Here is a 22,873-nt window from a genome sequence, read left to right on the forward strand (position 1 = left end):
TTATCCAGGGACAGCAGGCAGCTATTCTCACAACCCACCTACCTCCCCTGGTTGCTATCTGAACTGAGACGCGCCCTGTGCTGGGCGGGAAGGCACTCGCGCATGCACGGTGCGGGCGACTCGAAACTTTGAGTTTCTTCAAGCAAGTCTGCTTGTGAGGCATCCGAGCTCCGTCGATGACATTACCCATATGTGAGAATAGCTGCCTGCTGTCCCTGGATAACACCTGTTACGGTAAGTAACTGTGCTTTTCTTACTCCTTGGGTAAGAAATAGATCTTATTTAAGGAAGGTATTGCTTCCAATGGATTTAGCAAAATATCTTGCAAATAGCGTTTAAATATTTCCTTAGGATTCTTCATTGGTACCACAGGAAAATTTAACAGTCTAAGATTAAGATGTCTCACATAATTTTCCAATGCTTCCACTTTATGTTGCAATACAGTCTGGTCCTTAACAACAGTTTCTTCAAGATTTTTTAACTCAGCCATAGTCCCTTCAAATGTTGTTATATGGCCCTCCTGTTCCACAACACGCAGGTTTTGTGCTAAGGTCAAAGACTTTACTTCTGCTGATAGTGAGGCAATATCTGAAACAGCTAGAGTAACTTTGTGATCCAAATTTAATAGCACTGTCCTCCAGTGTAATCATAGGAGGTTTAGAAATCTTAGGAGCCCCTGTCAAGGACATAGGCATTCCAAGAGAGCCTAATGAAGGCACAATTGTCATACTGGTGGCACCTTAGGGGGCACTGCAGTGTATTTCACATAAAAATCCCCAGGTATATATCTCGCCATAGCCTCCTTATATTGTAAGGTGAGTCCTCAAAAAAAAAAACAAAAAAAAAAAACTCTGGGGGTTGGGGGGGGGGGGGGTCATACTTACATCCGGTCAGTTTGGGCACCTTTTTGGTACTTATTTGTTTTGTTGGTAAGCAGATCTAGCCCCAGATGTCCAAATTGTGCCCTGGACATATTCTTAAATGTTCAATTATGACAGAAATATATCCAATTTATCCAAACGGCACTCAATTTTTATATATAAATATTCTTGTGAGGATCACCAATCAAACTCTCACCAATATATATACCAAGCTCAGTATATATCTCAAACTCCTCACCTCTGATATATAATCCCGAGTTCCTCAGAAGTACCACCCGGGCTCAAAAGTTTTCACTTTCCTAGGTGTTATGTACTGCCTCACTGGAGCTGCTATCAATTTTTACTAACAAACATGGAGGGGCATAATCAAAAAACGTCTAAGTCCCCTTTTGGCCTAAGGCCCAAAACGCTGAAAATAGTAGCAGGGAAAATGTCCATTCTTAAAAACAACGTCCAAAATGAGGTTGTGTTGTTTTTTTTTTTTTTTGAGAATGGCCTAACTCTACATTCAGCAGTTTAACGCTCAGACCACCACTATGTCTAAACTTACAAACACATTATCAATCAAAAAATAGCCTAAGTCCCACTCAAACGCCCAAAACAAGACCTTTTAGGCGAAGGCGGGGCCAGTCCTTAGCCTAAAAGCTGGATTCTGTAACCAGCATCTGTCAAAAATACCGGTTACAGAATCCACCTTCCCCCCCCCAACGATTGTGGCAGGAGAGATGGCTTATCTCCCCTGCCACGACCCACGGAAGGAGAGATGCCCAACCTCTCCTGCTGTGGTTCGTGGCAGTTCAGGGGGAGGGGTGATCGCAGTAGGAGAGATGCCCAATCTCTCCTGCTGCAATCCATCCCCCACCCCTGAACCAATACCGGCAGGAGGGAGCCCAACCCCTCCTGCCGAGGCTTGAGCCCCGTGACTACCCCCACTCCCCTTAAAATACAGGCAGGGAGGGATCCTAGGCCCTCCTGCCCACGGTGACCCCCCCCCCACCTCCCTAAAATACAGGCAGGACGCATCCCAGGACCTCCAGCTCATGACGGATATCCCCCATGACCGCCCCCACCAAATCTCCGATCGGAACCCCTGATCGCCCCCTCACTCCAATCCCCTCCCCCCCTTCACTTACATTAGTTGGACAGACGGATGGGTCCCAAGCCCGTCCGCCCGGCAGGCCCGCCATCCTCTGATATGTCGGTGTAAAGCTTGCTAAGGGATGATAAGGCTTGAAAAAAATCCTTCTGTAGGTGAAACATGGTGGCTCCTATTTCCCTGAAAAGAAGACCATAATTAAAAGCTAAGTACCCTTGAAATATGCTAGAAGGGTTGTTAAATAAAAATTTAAAAGTAAAGTTTGTTAGTAAAAATTGATAGCAGCTCCAGTGAGGAGGCAGTACATAACGCCTAGGGTAGTGAAAACCTTTTGAGCCCAGGTGGTACTTCTGAGGAGCTGGGGATTCTATATTGGTGGTGAGGAGTTTGAGATGTATACTGAGCTTGTTGTAAATCTTGGTAAAGAGAGAGAAATATATCCAAGTCATAAGCCTGCCCTAGTTCCGCTCACACCACGCCTCTAATGTGCCCCCTTAAGATTTAGATGAATTGCATAGAAATCGATCTAGAAAATAAGTTTTGAAAATAGCAAATTGTTTATTGAAAGCTTCTATACTGCTACTAATGTCAATTCAGAGTGGTTTACATTAGCTTCCTCCTTTTTTAATACATGAAATATATCTGGTTTGAGCTTCTAGGATGATATTTTTGAATAATTTCCATGCACGATGAAAATTTTTGAGCTTTGCAGCTGCTCCTCTAAGTTCCTTTTTTTAAATTATTTTCCTCATGCTGTCAGTCTCCTTTTTTAAAAATTATTTATTTGTTTTCTTTTAAAAATTTCTTTACCGTCTGAAACCTAAGCGGTTTACAACGTAAACATACACAGTCATGTAATAACATTTTTCCTACCTAATCCTCCCAACTGTTCTGTTACTAAAATAGCACATAGCTGATAAAACAGATTATCAAAATCCAAAATATTGCTACCTAGTAAACAGCTTTCACAAACATAGGTTTTTAGTTGCTTCCTAATGAACATCTTGTCTTTTACATAGGGCTCCTTTTACAAAGGCGTGCTAGGGCCTTAACGCGCGGAATAGCGCACTCTAAATGCCGCGTGCTGTAGCTGCTACCATGTCCTTTTGAGCAGGCGGTAGATTTTCAGCTAGCACGCACTATAGCGTGCGTTAAACGCTAGCGCACCTTTGTAAAAGGAGCCCATAGTCTCAGATATCCCAGGAAAGCATTCCATTTTAGAGGACCCACCACAGAAATGGCTGGTTTGCATCTTTTTGTGGTGAGTTTCACCAAGCACCTCTATTTATAACCTCATGGCAGATTCTGAATATTCGAGAAGGTATGTATTGTTTCAATGACTGCCTTAAATACCATGGTGTTACCCCATAAATTGCTTGGTGAACAATCATCAAAATTTTATAATCAATTCTATATTGGATCGGTAGCCATTCCATGCTACCCCATTAATTATTCTTGCTGCTTTGTTTTGTACAACCTGAAGTGCTATTGTATCGTATTTCCTAAATTATGTTATGATAACTATTTTCAACAAATAATCTAAACTTTTTTCTAAAAATTAGCATGACCATAAATGGACCTGGTTGTCTCCAGCCTAAATAACAAGTTTCCCACATTCTGTTTCTGATCTCAGGAAGAAGGGGTTACCTTTGAAAGCTAATCATAAACTGCATTGTTAGTCCACAAAAATATATTTTTTTTCTATAATATTTTTTATTTTATTTCTACTTATTACCACATTATGTAGCAATGCATTAGTAAAAAACAGAGTAGGCCACAACACAGCCATGCCTTGAAAGAAAATGGTATTTATGTGTGTATCCATATCCTACAGTTCCTCTAAATATCAGAAATTTAAGAACATAGCTTTGCCATACTGGAACAGATGAAAGGTCCATCAAGCCCAGTATCCTGATTTCAACAGTGGCCAATCAGGTGACAATACCTGGCAAGATCCCAAAAAAGTAAAATAGATTTTATGCTGCTTTTCCTAGAAAGTAGATTTTCATAAGTCTATATTAATAATGGTTTATTGTCTTTTAGGAAATTATCAAAACCTTTTTTAAAACTATGCTAAGTTTGGATAATTTCCAAAAAGCAAAGTCTGTAAGCCATTACCGTATATACTCGAATATAAACCAAGATTTTTGGGCCCAAAAGTGGGGGGGGGGTCTCAGTTTATATTTGAGCCACCACCCGACTGATGACATGGCTGTCCTCCATTCAATTCCCGATGACCACCAGAGCTGTAATATTCATTAGATTGACCCACCCCCCTAGTCTCCCTGCTGAATACATGCCCCGCATGATGAATCCGGAAGCTGCTGTTAGTGCACACAAACACCACCATCGCCACCCTCCTCCATGCATGCCCTACTCCCCCAATATCATGCTTATCATTAGCACTGGAAATCTGCTGCCGCCGTCAATGTTGTATTCTGATCCAACATGCTCATGCTCAAAGGTTGCCAGCTTCTGCCCCCTCCAAGATTCTCAGAGATGCTCAAGGCCCGGTATCGGATCAGAATACAGCATTGACAGTGGCAGCAGGTTTCCAGTACTAATTGTAAGCACGATATTGGGGGAGTAGGGTGTGCATGGAGGAGAGTGGCAGTGGCAGGTATTTGTGTGCACAGAGGATAGCTTTGAGGTTCATCATGGGGGGCATCATCCTATTGAAGCATCAGGGCAGCCGCGTCGGGGGCAATCAGAGTGAAAACTTTGGTTTTGAAAAGTGCCGTGAAGGTGAGGGAAGGGAGGGAGATGGCGTGACAAGGGGAAGAGATTAAGTGGCGCTTCAGGCTTATTGTGTAGAGAAAAGGGGGATGATGACAAATGCTGGATGGAAGTGGGGAGTACAGAGAGAGGGGAGGAGAGAAGAGGGGAGCAGACACTGAATGGAAGTGGAGAGAGGGGAAGCAAATGCTGGAAGGAAGTGGGGGAGCGAGAGAGGGGAGCAGTTGGAAGGAAGTGAGGAGGAGAGAGAGGGGAGCAGTTGGAAGTAGAGAGGAGAGAGAGAGCACATACTGGAGGGGATAAAGATAAAAGGGCACATGTTGGATTGGGGAAGAGGTTAGAGTTAGTTGATTCTCGAAGGGGTGATGGAAAGAGGTTGAAGGGACACGTATCAGTATCATGTACCTTGGTAGTTTTCCTTAGGCATATGTTGTTTAAAGCTGTAAGAAAACCAGACCCTGTTTGTCTTTCCTTCTCTGAAAATAGTACAAGGACATTTATGTTTGAACAGATATGTTCTTAACTTGTTGTGAAGTGAATTCAATTGTTTTTATAAGCCGTATTTGCAAACAGCTTTAGATTAGGGGCTCTGCTGGCCAAGGCTTTTCTGACCTTTTGGACTCCAGTCTTGAGATAGAAAAAATGCTGATGTCTTTAGAGTTCCATGTGACCTGTGTCCATATATGGTTTGTGTTTACGTCTTCACTCAGAGGGTGGTGGATACATGGAACACGCTTCCAGAGGCTGTGGTAGACAGGAACACATTAAATGGTTTCAAAGAAGGTTTGGATAGATTCCTAGAAGAAAAAGGGATTGAAGGGTATAGATAGATATATACCACTGCTCAGGCAATGGGCTTGATGGGCCACCGTGGGAGCGGACCGCTGAGCAGGATGGACCTCTGGTCTGCCTCAGCGGAGGCAACTTCTTATGTTCTTATGCTGACACATGCTGACAACACTGATTCATTTAGAATAATATAAAAGGGATGTAAAGCTCACAATAAAATTGGACATGTTTGAAAGATGATTTCTGGTCTTTAAGATATGTCACCAGGTACCTGACTTCTCAAATGACAGACAGAGAAAATATGGGGCAGGAATTGGGACCTAATCCTTTTCATAGGTGACAAGCTGTAGGTAGACACAATGAAAAGAGGGAAATTGAGGACTGGATAGTAAGAAAGAATTTAATCTAGACAGAGGCAGAAAATAAATTGAGAAGGAAAACCAGAAAGGGGGGGAGAGATGCTAAAAACCACCTGGGGAGGGAGGGAGAGATGGAAGGGAAAGGCAGACAGTTTCTGGAAAAGACATAGAAAGAGATCAGATACCATATGGAAAGGGCAGATAGTGGATGAAAGGAAGAGAATGAGCAGAAAATGAGGAAAGCAGAAACCAGACAACAAAGATAAAAAAAAAATTCTATTTATTTTGCTTTAGTATTGTAGTTGTGTTGATAAACGTTTATAAATATAAAATGGAAATAAGCTGATCCTTTTTTATTGGACTAATTTTAATACATGGAAAGGAACATCAGATCTTGTTGCCTATTCTCTTAATTAAGAACATAAGAGTTGCCATACTGGTACAGACTAAAGATCTATCTAACCCAGTATCCTGTTTCCAGCAGTGGCCAATCCAGGTCGCAGTTATCTGGGATGACAACCCCTCCCCCCCAAATAAAACAGATTTTATGCTGTTTAGCCTAGAAGAGCAGTGGATATCATGTTTTTGTAGACTGGCTCGCCAGGATCACCCAAATTTCTAATCTCGGTTTTTACTCAAGTCATCCTTTTATTTGGGGCAGGGGGGAGTGACCTCAGTTTATGGGCTCTTTTTACTAAGCTGCGATAAGCAGAATTGCCGCGCATGCTAGACGCTAATGCCAGCATTGAGCTGGCATTAGTTCTAGCCGCGTAGCGTGGGTTTAGCGCGCATGGCAATTCTGCGTACGCTAAAAACGCTATTGCAGCTTAGTAAAAGCCCTATATTCAGATCAATTTATATTTGAGTATATACAGTATTAAAAACCATTGTTCAAGTAACACAAGGGTACAATGTTGTTAATAGCATCATAATGGCTCAGGGAAATGTGCCTAAGCAAAATCTCTCCTATATTTCATAGCAGTGATAAAACATAGGCTGGAATCTGGAAGAAAATGAATGAGTTTACTTATAAAAAATTGTCCATGCCAGGGAAAGGAAGGGTGTGTATTTAAAATGCTCAAGCCCAGCCCTAGCTTGCCTTATGCCTTTTATGTGGGTTTTATGTGATGATTTTGAATGCTGTTCTATGTAAAGTAAACATTTAAACATGAAAACTTTAGCAGTACTGTATATGGAAAAAATGATACCTCAGACAGTAATATCTCCTAGTCATAAGGCATGGCAAGATATTTTGCAATACTTTTGCATATTATTTTACTGTTTTATACAAAAGATGATTTCCTGTAATTTACCCAGTTGGCGTTTAACATTTTTAGTTCTATTCAACTTTTATTGTTTTGTTTTTTAACTACTGTAAACCACATAGAACTTTACGGCCTTGCAGTATATAAATTTATTATTATTATTCCAATACATACTGTTTTAACCAACACTTTAGTGTAAGATATCTTACTTTGTGGCTTTTAATGTGTAACGTTTTCTTGAATAATCATAAATTATGTAGAATATGATATTTCTGATAGCAATGTAGTGTCCCTCTTTTATACTTAGCAAATTGGGTTAGGGCTAGTTTTGTAGCTCCTGCTGCTTGAAACAACTCACTCAGCCTTGAGGCCTGTTACAAACAGTTCCTATGCATAATCTGTTTAAGTTTTGCTTTTTAATCTCAGGTTTTTCTGTTAAAGGTTTTGATAGATCCTTAATTTTCTGGAACTCCTTTATTCTCCGATACTGTATTACCTCCCCAATACTGGCTGGGTGGCTCTGGGCCACATTAGTTGAATAATAATAACTTTATTCTTCTATACCACCATAGTCGTGAGACTTCTAGGCAGTTCACACTAAAGAGAGCTGGACAGTCAGCGAATTACAATATGTTGAAGTCCGGGATACAGTATATAGAAACTTACAAAAAGCATATAGAATCTTACAAAAGGTCCGGGATACAGTATATAGAATCTTACAAAGAGCATATAGAGTCTTACAAAAAGGCAGAGAGATACAGCATATAGAATCTTACACAAAAGGCAGTGAAATACAGCAAACAGAATCTTAAAAAGGCAGCAAAATATAATGTTAGACATTTCAGACTTAAAAGCAGGAGTGGACATATGTAGTCTTAGGTGTAGATATTTTTTTTAGGTGATAAGTTTGTTGAATAAGGCGATTTTTATGGCTTTTCTAAAGGCATTATATGTCAGTTTTGCTCCATTTATGTAGCTGTCTAACCAGTGTTGTTGTTTGTTTACTTGGTACTTAAAAGTTCTATCCAGGAAGGTTTTGTATTTGCAGCCGGTAATGCTTGGGTATGCAAATAGGTTGCTGTTTCTGGTTTGTCTCGTAGGGCTGTATAGCATGAAATGAGGTAGCAGGTATGTAGGAGCTAGTCCCCAAACCAGCTTGAAACATGTGCAAGAGAATTTGAAAATTATTCGTGCCTCCATTGGTAGCCAGTGAAGCAGTCTGTAGTAGGGGCTAACATGGTTGCTCTTTTTTAATCCAAATATCAAGCGGACCTCTGTGTTTTGGAAAATCCTAAGTTTCCTTACAGTTTTTTTGGGTATACCCTTATAAACAATATTGCAGTAGTCCAGTGTTGAAAGCACTAGTGATTGCACTAGTAGTCTAAATGATAGAGGGTCGAAATATTTTTTGATGGACCTTAATTTCCAGTGTCAGGAAACATTTTTTTACTACTATGTTCGTGTGTGTCTAGTGTGACTCCCAATATTTTTATTGGTTTAGTAATTGGGTATGCATGATCTTTTATATGTAATGTTGTATTGGTAATTTTGTCTGTTGGGCTTGCAAGGAAGACTTGTTTTTTTCTGTGTTTAGTTTCAGCTTGAAGTTTATTGTCCAGTGTTCTATTTCGGTCATAATATGAGAAATGTATTCTGAGGTCTCGTTCGTTATGCCAGGGTGCCATTGCAAGGTTCCCAATTTCCTACTAGCAAACCTTAATCACATTAGAAACTCACCTTGTCTTCAAAACAAAGCTGTTTTACATCAGGGAAAGAAGCTCCAAGTGCAAAGATTATAATACAAATCATGGAAAACTTGCATTCCCTATAAGGATCTAGATTTTAGGACTGTAATGCCAAGGCCTGGAATGAAAACTTGGATTTTGTTTCCTCCTTAGAGTGATATTCTGGATCTTTTTGAAGAAATTCTCAGGGTGGAATTAGGTTAAGGAAAACTGCATGATTTTCTTTTGGAAAAGTAATGCACAAAAAGTGACAGGCTTATGTGACTACTTTCTTGTAGTGCAATAATCAAAGAAAATATATGTGCATACCTTTTGTTTTCTTTGATTATTTAGGCAAACCCATTGGGTTTACACAATACAGGCTATTTGCTTATTCACTCTTTCATGCCAAATAAAGGGCTTAGGCCATTGTTTACTATAGTGTAGTAAGTTTTTACAGTTAATTTTGGCAGTAACTGCAAACCTTAACTGCTGAGAGAACTACTGTGCAGTTTACAGAAAAAGTTGCTACCACATGTTAAAAGGGCAATCCTGTCATCTCAGCATGCACTTTCATGTACCCTTTGTGCATAAATGTATAGAATGCTAGCACTTATGTAAGTAAGTGTTCCCTTCTGTGTGAAAGAGCCAGTGGGATGCCTCATTGCTATTTTGTAATGTTATGCGTAATTTACATAGCACATAAATAGCACAACATGCAAGGTCTGACTGGTGTAACTGCGATCATCATACGGTTTGGTTCGATATAGCAGCCAAAGTGGAGGGATGGCCACACAACTCTGAATTTCAAATGTACGGTCTTTAGTAGTATGGGAGAGTACCTGAAGAAAGAGTGGATTGGATGAGAAGACATAAGAAAAGTGGAAAAACATTGATCCATGTTGAAAGGTGCAATAAAAAGAGCTACTGACCGTTATATGAAGAAAATAAAAAATAAGAGAGAAAGGAAACCGATATGATGGAAAAAACTAGTGATGGAAAAAATAAAGGCAAAAGAATTAGCGTTTGTGAAATATTAAAAAAAAAACTCTCAAGAGGAGTACAGAAAGGAATATCAGTCAAGAGAGAGATATGTCTGGCAGAAGAACAAATGGCTATAAATATAAAAAAGGGAGAATTTTTTTTTCAGGTACATTAGTGAAAGGAGAATGACAAAAAATGGAATTACGAGACTGAATGAACTATGTGAAGAGTGATGAGGACAAAGCAAATATGCTAAACAAATATTTCTTTTCAGTATTCACAGAAGACAAACATGGAGAAGAACCGCGATTGGTTGGCAAATTTATACCTGAGAATGGAATGGATACCACAGCATTCATGGAAGAAAGTGTTTATGAACAACTTGAAAAACTGAAGGTAGACAAAGCTATGGGACTGGAGGTGATCCATCCCAGGATATTGAGGGAGCTCCGAGAGATTCTGGTGGGTCCTCTTAAAGATTAGTTCAGTAAATGTTTAGAGACGGGAGAGGTTCCATGGGACTGGAGAAGAACAGATGTGGTCCCTCTTAACAAAAGTGGTTGCAGAGATGAAGCGGGAAACTACAGGCCAGTAAGCCACATTTCAGTTATTGGAAAAATAATGGAAACGTTGCTGATGGAAAGGAAATTGAAGTTCTTAGAATCTAATAGATTACAAGATCTGAGGCAGCATGGGTTTATTAAAGGTAAATCATGCCAAACAAATCTGATTGAATTCTCCGACTGGGTGACCAGAGAATTGGATCAAGGATGTGCGCTAGATGTAATTTACTTAGATTTCAGCAAAGCCTTTGACGGTTCCTCATAGGAAGCTCTTAAACAAATTCCTTGGGCTGAAGTTAGGGCCCAAAGTGGTGAACTGGATTAGAAGCTATTTGATGGACAGAGCCAGAGGGTGGTGGTTAATGGAATTTGCTCAGAGGAGGGAAAGGTGCGTAGTGGAGTACCTCAGGGATTGGTGCTGGGACCAATTTTGCTCAATATTTTTGTGAGCGACATTGCTGAAAGGATAAAAGGTAAGGTTAGCCTCTTTGCGGATGATACCAAAATTTGTAACAGAATGGACACCCCGGAGGGAGTGGGAAACATGAAAGAGGAACTGCAAAAGTTAGAAGAATGGTCTAATGTCTGGCAACTAAAATTCAATGTGAAGAAGTGCAGAATGATGCATTTGGTGGGGGGGGGGGGTAGAAATCCGAGGGAACCGTATGTGCTGGGATGGGGGGAGATTAATAACCACGGACGGAGAGAGGGACCTTGGGGTGATTGTTTCCGAGGATCAAAAGGCATCTAAACATTGTAATAAGGTGATGGCTGTAGCCAGAAGGATGCTATGGTGTATAGAAAGTGGAATAACCAGCAGAAGAAGGGAGGTGTTGATGCCCCCTATATAGGGTCATTGGTGAGGCCACACTTGGAGTATTCAGTTTTGGAGGCCATATCTTGTGTGCAGGGATGGAGGTCTGATAAATTCTGTTCCAGGGCGAGGTCCGAACACAGACCAGGTCAGCACACTGATCTGAGGCCTTGTGTTTGGATCTGAGGCCCTGTTTCTCATTCTCTCTCCCTTCCTCCTGCCACGTACATATTCTAAGCAAGGACAAGGTTTGAACCTCGTGACAGAATGCTGAGGCATTCCTCCTCCCTTCTTGTCACATATTAACCTGACACAAGTTTACTCTTATCTTGTTTAAGCATCCCTTATATGGGCAACAATCAGACTTTGCCTACGTGCCAAAGCAGGCCCTGAGTTTAAGGCTAATCAAGAGAGCTTAAGGAACATGCATTATAACCTTTGGACTGTCACATGCTATAGTAAGATTTTAGACATTAGAAGTGTACACATTGAGAATCATTTTATTATAACCATTATATGTATTCAGATGTCACGTGAGATAGTAACTTTGAGAAGCACATGAAATATGTAAACAATGAGTTGCCTTGCTATAATCCTCACTGTAAATGCATGATGAAATTATAACTTTGTAGAGCAGGGGTAGGGAACTCCGGTCCTCGAGAGCAGTATTCCAGTCAAGTTTTCAGGACTTCCCCAATGAATATGCAGGAGATCTATTTGCATGCACTGCTTTCAATGCATATTCATTGGGGAAATCCTGAAAACCCGACTGGAATACAGCTCTCAAGGACCGGAGTTCCCTACCCCTGTTGTAGAGCATTAGCTAAGTAATTAATGAAGCTATGATTCTCAATAAAATGGGGAGAGACCATCCATTTAGGTCACCTCATCCCACTCTGAGCCTTGTGTGTGCAGCATCATTCCTACACTTGTGAAGGATATAAAAAGACTTGAAGCGGTCCAGAGGAAGGCGACAAATGGTAAGGGTTTTGAACCAAAAGAAGTATGGGAAGAGACTGCAAGACCTAAATATGTATTCTTTGGAGGAGAGGAGGGACAGGGGAGATATGATACAGACGTTTAAATACTTGAAAGGTATTAATATAGGACCAAATCTTTTCCAGAGAAGAGTAAATGGTAAAACTAGAGGGCATAATTTGAGGTTGCAGGGAGGAAAATTCAGGAGCAACATTAGGAAATTATTTTTCACAGAGAGGGTGGTAGATGCCTACAATGCCCTCCCGAGGGAAGTGGTGGAGAGGAAAATGAAGCATGTAAATTAAAGAGCTAAGGCTGGTAATGGACAGACTTGCATGGTCTGTATCCTATATGTGGTAATTTGGTGTAGGATGGGCTGGGAAGGGCATCAATGGGAACTCCACTAACTTGGAACACGAGGATGTTATTGGTCAGACTTTATGGTAAGAACATAAGAATAGTCTTACTGGGTCAGACCAATGGTTCATCAAGCCCAGTAGCCTATTCTCACGGTGGCCAATCCAGGTCACTAGTACCTGGCCAAAACCAAGGTGTAGCAATATTCCATGCTACCAATACAGGACAAGCAGTGGCTTCCCCCATGTCTTTCTCAATAACAGACCATGGACTTTTCTACCAGGAACTTGTCCAAACCTTTCTTAAAACCAGCTACGCTATCCACAATTACCACATCCTCTGGCAACATGTTCCAGAGCTTAACTATTCTGAGAGTGAAAAAAAAAATTTCCTCCTATTGGTTTTAAAAGTATTCCCCTGTAACTTCATCGATTATCCCCTAGTCTTTGTAATTTTTGACGTAGTGAAAAATCAATCCACTTGTACCCGTTTTACTCAACTCAGGATTGTAGACTTCAATCATATCTCCCCTGAGCCATCTCTTTTCCAAGCTAAAGAGCCCTAACCGTTTTAGTCTTTCCTCATGCGAGAGGAGTTCCATCTCCTTTACCATCTTGGTCGCTCTTTTTTGTAGATATCCTGCAAACAGGATGGTTGGATAGGCTGGAATGAGCTTGGAAGGCAACTTCAGCATTTGGAACCTAGGACAATACCAGGTGGACTTTACAGTCTATGACCCAGAAATATCAAAGAAGAGACGAGTTAACTTAATCATGTATTTTTAATAGGTATAGCTATTGGGTAGACTGGATAGACCGTTCATGTAGATAGCTGGGTGGCTTGAGGGCGTGAGGATTGCCTGGTCACTTGCTGCCTGGTGCAAAGGTGGCGGACATCATGCGTCACACAGTGATATAGGAAAATGTGGGATGGAGGTTCTAGAAGCCAAATTTAGGCTCTTAGGTAGAAAGCTGAAATCCAGATCCTCCAGGATAGCATTTTCAGAAATGCTCCCAGTTTCACGCATAGGACCCAAAAGACAGGCAGAGCTCCAAAGTCTCAATAAGTAGTTAAGATGATGGTACAGGGATGAGGGATTTAGATTTGTTAGCAACTGGGCAATCTTCTGGGATAGGGGGAGCTTGTTCCGAAAGGATGGACTCCACCTTAACTGGGATGGAACCAGGCTGCTAGCGATAACGTTTAAAAAGGAGATAGAGCAGCTTTTAAACTGAGATGTGGGGGGAAGCTGACAGTTGCCCAGGAGCGGATGGTTTGGTGTGAGATATCCTTGGAGGATACTTTTGAAACAGGATTTTTAGTGAGTCCCATTAGAGAGGTTCCAATAATAGTGAAAAAGCCAGGAGGATTTAAGAGGAAGGCAGATTAAAAGACTCAGATTTTCCCTGTCTTCTCAGCAGCCTATAGTTTCAAGGAAAAACCACAATTTGAAGTGTCTGTACAAATGCTAGAATCCTAAAAAGTAAAATAGGAGAGTTAGAGTATATAGCACTGAATGATGAGGTAGATATAATAGGCGTCTCAGAGACCTGGTGGAAGGAGGATATCAATGGGACACTGTATTTACCTGGGTATAAATTATATCGCAAGGATAGAATAGATCAAATTGGTGGGTGGGTGTGCGCGCGCGCGCTATATGTTAAAGAGGGGAATCCATATGGTTAGAAGGGAAGGAATATAAAGGTAGGGTTATACTACCCTCAGGACAAAATGAGCAGACATATGAAGAAAAGTTTTCAGAGATTAGGAAAGCTGGAGAATTGGGCACAGTATAATAATGGGTGATTTCAATTACTCCAACATTGAATGGTTAAATGTTATAATGGGAAGTGCTAGGGAGGTAAAATTCCTGGATGTCATAAATGACTGCTTCTTGGGGCATCTGGTCCGGGAACCGACAAGAAGGAGAGCTATTATAGATTTGGTCCTTAATGGAGTGTAAGGCATAGTACAGGAGTTAACTGTATTGGGTCCGCTGGGAAACAGTGATCATAACATGATCAAATTTGAGCTGATGCCAGGAGTGACATCGTAAAAGAAATCTATTGTAGAGGCATTTAATTTTCGAAAGGGTGACTATGATAAAATGAGGAAAATGATTAAATAGAAGCTAAAAGGATCAGCTGCAAAGATTAGGACTGTAAACCAGGCATGTATTAACAAAGGTGGAAAAAAGAGGAAACGAGAGCCATCATGGTTAAAAGGTGAAGTGAAAGAGCCATAACAACATCCTTTAAGAATGGAAAAAGAATCTGAATGAAGAAAATAAGAAGAGACACAAGCATTGGAAAGCTAAATGCAAAACATTGATAAAGAAAGCTAAGAAAGACTATGAAGAGAAACTTGCAAAAGAGGCAAAAACTCAACAATTTTTTTTTTTTTGGTACATCAGAAGCAGAAAACCTGTGAAGGAATCCATGGGACTGTTGGATGATCAAGGAGCAAAAGGGGCACTCAGGGAGGATAAGGCCATAACAGAGACGGAATGAATTCTTTGTTTACAACTTTACGGAAGAAGATATAAGAGATCTACCTGAACTGGAAATGGTATACAAGGGTGATGATGCGTAGGAACTAAAAGACATTTCGGTGAATCTAGAAGATGTACTAAGCCAAATCGACAAGTTAAAGTGATAAATTGCCTGGACCAGATGGTATACATCCCAGGGTACTGACCTGCTATTAGTGATCAGTAGCCGGTCGCTAAAATTATCTGTAGTATCTGAAGATTGGAAGGTGGCCAACATTAAGCCAATTTTTTTAAAAGGTTTCCAGGGGAGATTCGGGAAATCATGGTAAGCATGACTTCAGTGCTGGGCAAAATGGCAGAAACAATTAGAAAAAATAAAATTGTGGAACATGAAGGCAAACATGATATGAGACGGAGTTAGCATGGGTTCAGCCAAGGGAGATCTTGCCTCACCAATTTGCTTGACTTCTTTGAAGGCGTGAATAAAGGTGAGCCATTTGATGTAGTGTATCTTTATTTTCAGAAAGCTTTTTTTTCCCCCCCATCTTTATTCATTTTTACATCTTACAATAAGTGTATCAATAAACTGACAATTATACAAAATTTATTTTCAGAAAGCTTTTGATAAAGTTCATCACGAGAGGTTCCTGAGAAAATGAAAGTCATGAGATAGGTGGCAAAGTTCAGTTGTGGATTAGGAATTGGTTATCGGATAGAAAACAGAGGGTAGGGTTAAATGGTCATTTTTCTCAATGAGGAAAGTAAACAGTTGAGAGCTGCAGGGATCTGTACTAGTGCTGCCCGATTCAGGAAACAAAATTTCGATTTGATTCAGCCTATTGAATCGATGATTTGATTTGATTTTCCTGCCCAATTGGGTGGGTTTATTTTAGAGTCTCTTCACCCTCTTTGCCCTCTCCTACCCACACTGGTCCTGTGGTGTAAACAAAGTAAACAAACAAAATACTTTTCCTCTATCTATTAAATCTTAGCTCATGTTTGTGGTCCAACACCAGCTCTGGAAGGATACACATTTCAAATCTGACATATTGTAATCACAAAACAGAAAATAAAATTATTTTTCCTACCTTTTTGTCTGGTCATTTTTCAAATCTTGTTGGTCCCATGTTGGTCTGGTTGTCTTCTGATCAGGCTCTCCTTCTTTCTTCTTTCTCCGTGCTAACCATTCATCTTCTATCTCTGTCCTCCCCTTCTGTTTCCCTTTCCTCCCCCGGAGGTGTGGCATCTTTCCTTTTTTTCATTTCCATCCCCCCGCAGTTGCAACGATGGACCCCACCAGCCACAGATCCACCATCTCTCCTTTTCTCATCTACCCTTTCATCCAGCATCTCTCTTCTGTGTCCCTGTTCCTATGCTCCCTCCATGCCGAGCATCTTATCTCTCCCCATATCCAGCTTCTTCTTTCTCTCTTCCTTACCTCCTGTATCCCCTTCCCAAGATACAGGCTTTCTCCTACTATCGCTCCTGCACCTTGCCCACCTACTTTGGAGCAGTATCTGTCCCTCTTGTACCCTTCCCCTTGTGGTCTTGCATTTCTCTCTCCCTCTCTCCATTAGTCCAGCACTTCTCCTCTGCTTTCCTCCCCCTCTTTTTGGTCTCTCTCTTCCCTTTACTTCACCCCAGGTCTGGCATCTCCCCTCCCCTCTTTTACTCCTTCCTCCTCCTCCCTCTGCACAGGCCTGCCTCCCTGCCCTGAAGGCCTGTTCCCCCCAGGAAGGCACTTTCTATCTTCCTCCCCGCGTGAAGGCCTGCTCCCCCCGCCGTGAAGGCACATTTTCTCCTTCCCCCCCGCCGCGAACGAACGCCTGCTCCCCCCGCAGCCTGCACCTTCTGCGCTCTAACCTCCTTAATGCTAATAGGGCAGCTTGCAGGCTCGCTGGTTTTATAGCAATCCCTGCAGCTGCCCATGGTCTTCAACAGCACGTTCTCTCTGCTGTGATCCTGCCCCTAACGTCAGAGCAGGGGCAGGACGTAGCAGAAAGAACGTGCCACTGAGGACCACGGGTAGCTGCAGGGATCACTATAACACCAGCGAGCCTGCAAGCTGCCCTATTAGCATAAAGGAGGTAAAAGCGGGAAAGCTGGGGGAGGCCTTTCTGACCGACCCTCCCCCCTCAAGCAGGAGCAGCAGAGGATGGCCAGCAAGAGGCAGTGCTGCAGCTCCTGCTTTAGGAAGGCACGGGGAAAGGGTCAGCCATTGAATCGGGAGGCCAATTTATTATTTATTTTTTTTTTATATTGAATCAAATCGATTCACCTGATTTGAATCGGTGAATCGATTCGAATTGTGAATCGGGCAGCACCAGTCTGTACTAGGAACGGTGCTAATTAACTTATTTATAAATGATCTGGAAATTGGAACGATGAGTGAGGTGATTACATTTTATAGAAGACATTAAACTGTTCAAAGTTGTTAAAACGCATGCGGAATGTGAAAAATTGCAGGCAGACCTTAGGAAATTGGAAGACTTGGCGTACAAGTGGCAGATGAAAGTTAATGTAAAGTGATGCACATTGGGAAGAACAACACGAATCATAGTTACCAGATGCTAGGGTCCACCTTGGGGGTTAGCACCCAAGAAAAGTATCTGGGTGTCATTGTAGACAATACGATAAAACCTTCCACCCAATGTGTGGCAGCGGCCAAAAAAGCAAACAAGATGCTAGGAATTATTAAAAAAGGGATAGTTAACAAGACTAAGAATGCTATAATGCCCCTGTATTGCTCCATGTTGCAACCTCATCTGGAGTATTGTTTTCATTTCTGGTCTCCTTATCTCAAGAAAGATATAGCAGCATTAGAAAAGGTTCAAAGAAGAGCGACCAAGATGATAAAGAGGATGGAACTCCTCTCATATGAGGAAAGACTAAAAAGGTTAGGGCTCTTCAGCTTGAAAAAGAGATGGTGAAGGGGAGATATGATTGAAGTCTACAAAATCCTGAGTGGAGTAGAACAGGTACAAGTAGATCGATTTTTCACTCCAAAAATTACAAAGACTAGGAGATACTTGATGAAGTTACAGGGAAATACATTTAAAACCAATAGGATTAAATATTTTTTCACTCAGAGAATAGTTAAACTCTAACGCTAGAGGTTATGGTAAGAGCAGATAGCGTAGCTGGTTTTAAGAATGGTTAGGAAATTTCCTGATGGAAATGTTGCCCTGGATCAGTTGCATGGAATGTTGCTACTCCTTAGGTTTTGGCCAGGTACTAGGGACCTGGATTGGCCACTGTGAGAACGGGCTACTGGGCTTGATGGACCATTGGTCTGCTATTTTTATGTTTTTAATCTGCCGTCATTTACTATGTTACTATAGTACATAATAATAATAAAGTGAGTTGAAATAAGTGCTAAATTTATATTTTGGTATATTGTCATGTTCATTCATACTTTATATTTCATTTTAGAAAATAATTTAGACAAATTGTACATTATGGGCTTATTTTTTTAAAAGATAGATGTTCAAATGATAGGAGAAAGTAGATGTTGCGGATGAGCAGACTGGATTGGCCATTTGACCTTTATCTGCCCTTATGTTTGTTCCAGGGTTCTTCAAAATGTTTCTGCAGTTTCATATTTTCAAGCTCTACCCAAAACATTATTTTCTGATTGAATTAAGAAGTTAGTAGGACATAGGGATAAATGTATCGCAAAACAGGGTAATTATGTGGAAAAGTGATGTAATTTGCTTTTGAGATATTTAATAAATAGTTTTTAAAAAAAATAAAAATGCAGAAACCTTTTTATGATTCCTTATATCTTTCTAAACAGTACATGATAGAAGTTCATGTATATGTTTATTACCACCAAATATAAAATCAGTTATTTCTCTTAGTGATATTCCTCATAGAACTATGATATTTGCATCTGTGTTGAATTAGTGTAAATGATCCAAGTAGTTTTTCCATATTTCAATTATTGTAAAATTAATATGTGGGGTATTTTTTACCTAGGGCATGGCTTTTACATTGGAAGAGAGACTACAGTTGGGCATTCATGGATTATTGCCACCTTGCTTCCTCAGTCAAGATGTTCAGGTTCTAAGAGTCTTGAGAAACTATGAAAGGCAGAAGAATGATCTAGACAGGTAAAATGTCCTCATTCAAAATCAAGATCACTACTATAGGTTTTTTTTTTGCTTGTAGACAAAAATATGTAGGATTAATATTGAAAAGATCTTACATATTCACTGGCAGCTCATAAATGTGTAATTCTGCTAGGCTGGAATGTGGGTGTTAATTCCTAACTATACAGGTTATAGTGATATTCATCCACTATCTGTATAGCTAAGAAGTTTTCCAGACCTGTTAAAGGTGAGTCTATTCTTGCTCCTTTTGCGATATAGTTTATCCTAGGACAAGCAGGCAGCATATTCTCACATATGTAGGTGATGTCATCTACAAAGCCCGGTAAGGACAGTGTTAAAAGTGAATTGTCACTTTAAGTATTAAACGTCATGACTACCTGCACTGCGCGATGTAGGCTCACAGTACCTCAGTTCTTCGTTCTCCATGGAGCGAAGAAGAGTGTTTTCTGGACTTCGTCCGGTTAGCATGCCTTTGACCTGCAATTGTTTCCTTAACTTTAACAATTGAGTTTAATTTTGCCAACGCTATATTTCTATCCATGTTGAAACTGTTGATGGGATGTAAAAAGTGCTTTCGGTGCCAGCGGCCTATTTCCATAACTGACCCATATAGCTAGTGTTTGAAGTGTGTAGGCCCTGAACATTGACTGGACACTTGCCTACGCTGTTCCACCTTACAGAAGCGTTTGTTAGAAACTTGTCTCATTCAACAGGAGAAGCTCAAGGTTCAAGGTTTATTAATATTTGATGTATTGCTGAATCTGTTTACAAAGCGATGTACACAAGTAAAAAAGGGATAAGATTATAAAGATACAAATTAAAAATTCATTAACATCAAATTTATGACAAGACAGACTTGAACTGGGGAGGGAAGAAGGGCAAAGGTTCGATCTGTTATATCGAGAAAAACATATATGGAAAAAACAGAAGGAAACGGGGGTAGATAAAAAATTAAAAATATTTATATTGAGTATTAAAAGCATCTTTAAAAAGGTGCGTTTTTAAGGATTTTTTAAAAGAAAGAAGATCTTTTTCATTTTTAATATGTTGTGGCAGAGAGTTCCACCATTGTGGGCCCATAACAGAAAACATATCTGATCTTCAATTTGGCTGTGGACACCGGGAAATATTCTGAGGCTGCATCGGCATCAGATGAGATTCCAGCATCGGGGAAGCCAGCTAAGAAGCCATCCTTTTCCCAACCAGTGTTGCAAGCCTCTTCAGCATCGAGTCCCTTGATGCAGGCTAAAAAGCAACGCCACCGCTGTCCATCGGAGCTAATACTGCCAAGTCCAGCGATATGGGGGGCCTTCATATGAGTTTTGAGTTTGGGAGAGTTGTTCGGTCTTGATACTATCAGATGACATCACCCACTTGTGCGCTTGATCAATCATGCTGTATGATAAACATACTGTATGTTATAAGTGAGGAGCAATGCTTTCCCTTTTGCTTGCATGGCTGTGAAAACTATCACAAATATACTCTAAATCTGTATTTTAAACCAGAGAAATAACATTTATTACATTCACTTTTGAACCTCTTGAGTAGATTTCCCTAGTTTCATGCACATCTGTGTTTTGATGGTACTGTTACAAAGTTGTGTTCAATTCTCCACAGATATATTCTGTTAATGGGTCTTCAAGATCGAAATGAGAAGCTCTTCTATAAAGTGCTGATGTCTGATATTGAAAGGTTCATGCCCATTGTTTATACTCCCACTGTGGGTTTAGCTTGCCAACAATATGGCCTAGCATTTCGAAGACCAAGGTATGTAAACATACTTCAAATAAAAGTAACAGTAGGTTTTATTTTAAATCTAGACTGCTTTATAAAAAAAAAAAAAAAATAGTTGAATGTACTCCAAACAATGAAAACTGGGAGATATTAAGTTGCATTAACTATGGACTCCTTTATCAAACTGTGGTAGAGCTTTTTACCTTGGGCTGGCGAAGTAAATGCTTCAATGCTGATTCATTTCCTATGAGCATCGGAGCATTTACATCATGGCCCCGTGGTGAAAAGCTCTACTGCGGTTTGATAAAAGCCAGTGTAAAGTTTTAGTCTGCATAGAGCTGTAATTTTATCTCATTGTAAAAATACATTTACCGCAGTAAGAATGGTATAAATTAGATCGCAAGCCAACAGTGCAACACCAAAAGTTTTGGTGTTGCACTGTTGGCTTGCGATCTAATTTACACAGGTTTTTGTTTTATACCATTCTTATTGTGGTTTATCTTAAACCTTATCAACCATGGACCCCTGAAGAAGGTGTGTTCTCCAAAACATTGACCGTGTTGGGTCCCTTGGTTTGTAATAAGATGATATCAGTAACTGCATTAATATTTGGTACAAATAAACATAGCCTGCATCTTGTACATTTTGATCTGCAGTTTTTTCTTTGTGCCCACTGTACTGCAGACTATTTTGGATTTGTTTATTGTGGTCTGCTTTGCCAAAATGCATGATAACTTGGGATTCAGGAAAGTCTGCACACAATGGGTTCCCAAACAGCTTACTAATCTGCAAAAGCAACAGCGTGTGGAGGTTGCGACCCAGTTCCTGAGATGGTATGAAGAAGATCTGAGTTTTCTGAAGAGAACTGTCACTGGTGATGAGACATGGGTGTTCTCTGTGACCCAGAGAGCAAAAGACAAATCATGATGAAATAAAGGTGCTCACCTGGCTTCGGGAGCAGCTGAAAAGCTTCTCTGCAGGAATGCAGAAGTTAGTTGAATGATACAACAAATGCGTCATCTTGCATGGGGATCATGGGGGTTCAATTGCTCACAGCTATTTCTATTAAAGCCATTAAATATATTTTGCTTTTACTTTTTGATTTACACTAATATTTAATAACAAAGTATGATTTATCGTGTCAAATGCCGCAGACATCGAATATCAATAACACCCCTTCCCCTGACCTCCCCGATATCTCCTTGTCGTCTGGATCTCCTGGACATTCCCCCCCTCCCATCCCTCCGCTAGAAATTATTAAAAAAAGGGATGGTTAACAAGACTAAGAATGTTATAATGCTCATGTATTGCTCCATGGTGCGACCTCATCTGGAGTATTGCGTTCAATTCTGGTCTCCTTATTTCAAGAAAGATATAGCGGCGCTAGAAAAGGTTCAAAGAAGAGTGACCAAGATTATAAAGGGGATAGTTCCACGGGATTCCTATCATCCCCATTCCCGTTCCCATGCAGCTCTCTACTCAGAACCAGCTATTTTGGGAGCATTCTGGTGTTTGAGTTGTCATGTGGCTGGTTAATTGCTAATATTCAGCAATCAACTGGCTAGGGTAACTGCATAAATAGGACCACATAAAAGCCAGTCCTATGTTTAAGCAGTGACTCATAGCTGGTTAAGTGCTAAATATCTCACTTAACCAGATGTGTTTAGCTGGTTCCACAAACCTGAAAGTTCAGTGCCAAAGCCCAGTCATGGTCTGGCTTGACTTTACGGGCATAGTACTGGTAGCGGTCAGCAAAATGCTGAGCACTGCTAGCTGAATATCAACCCCCTTGTTACTTGATTGTGTATATTTATTTTGTTATCCACCTAGAATTTAGATAGAGTGGAATATAAATTATGTAAATAAATTAATAAATAAAGGAGAGGGCAAGCTGGAGGTGCAATGAGTGACATTTTGGAGGGGTCAAACCTGAATTGAGAGAGAGCTTGTTAGTAGGGGGTCATTCCTGAGTGACTGAGAAACAAAGCTT

At 40.6% G+C, this 22,873-nt stretch overlaps 1 protein-coding gene across 4 annotated transcripts in view; it reads left to right on the plus strand.

Annotated features, from left to right (window-relative positions):
- ME1 (malic enzyme 1) overlaps nt 1-22,873 on the plus strand; it is a 328,911-nt gene that overhangs the window by 81,772 nt on the left and 224,266 nt on the right. For all 4 annotated transcript variants that reach the window (XM_033939569.1, XM_033939568.1, XM_033939570.1 and 1 more), the window contains 2 exons: nt 19,016-19,149; nt 20,767-20,916. In XM_033939569.1, coding sequence (XP_033795460.1) covers nt 19,016-19,149; nt 20,767-20,916 — 284 coding nt within the window. The remainder of the gene's footprint in view (nt 1-19,015; nt 19,150-20,766; nt 20,917-22,873) is intronic.

This window comes from Geotrypetes seraphini, chromosome 3 (assembly GCF_902459505.1).
Source record: "Geotrypetes seraphini chromosome 3, aGeoSer1.1, whole genome shotgun sequence".
In the NCBI taxonomy this organism is placed as follows: Eukaryota; Metazoa; Chordata; class Amphibia; order Gymnophiona; family Dermophiidae; genus Geotrypetes; species Geotrypetes seraphini.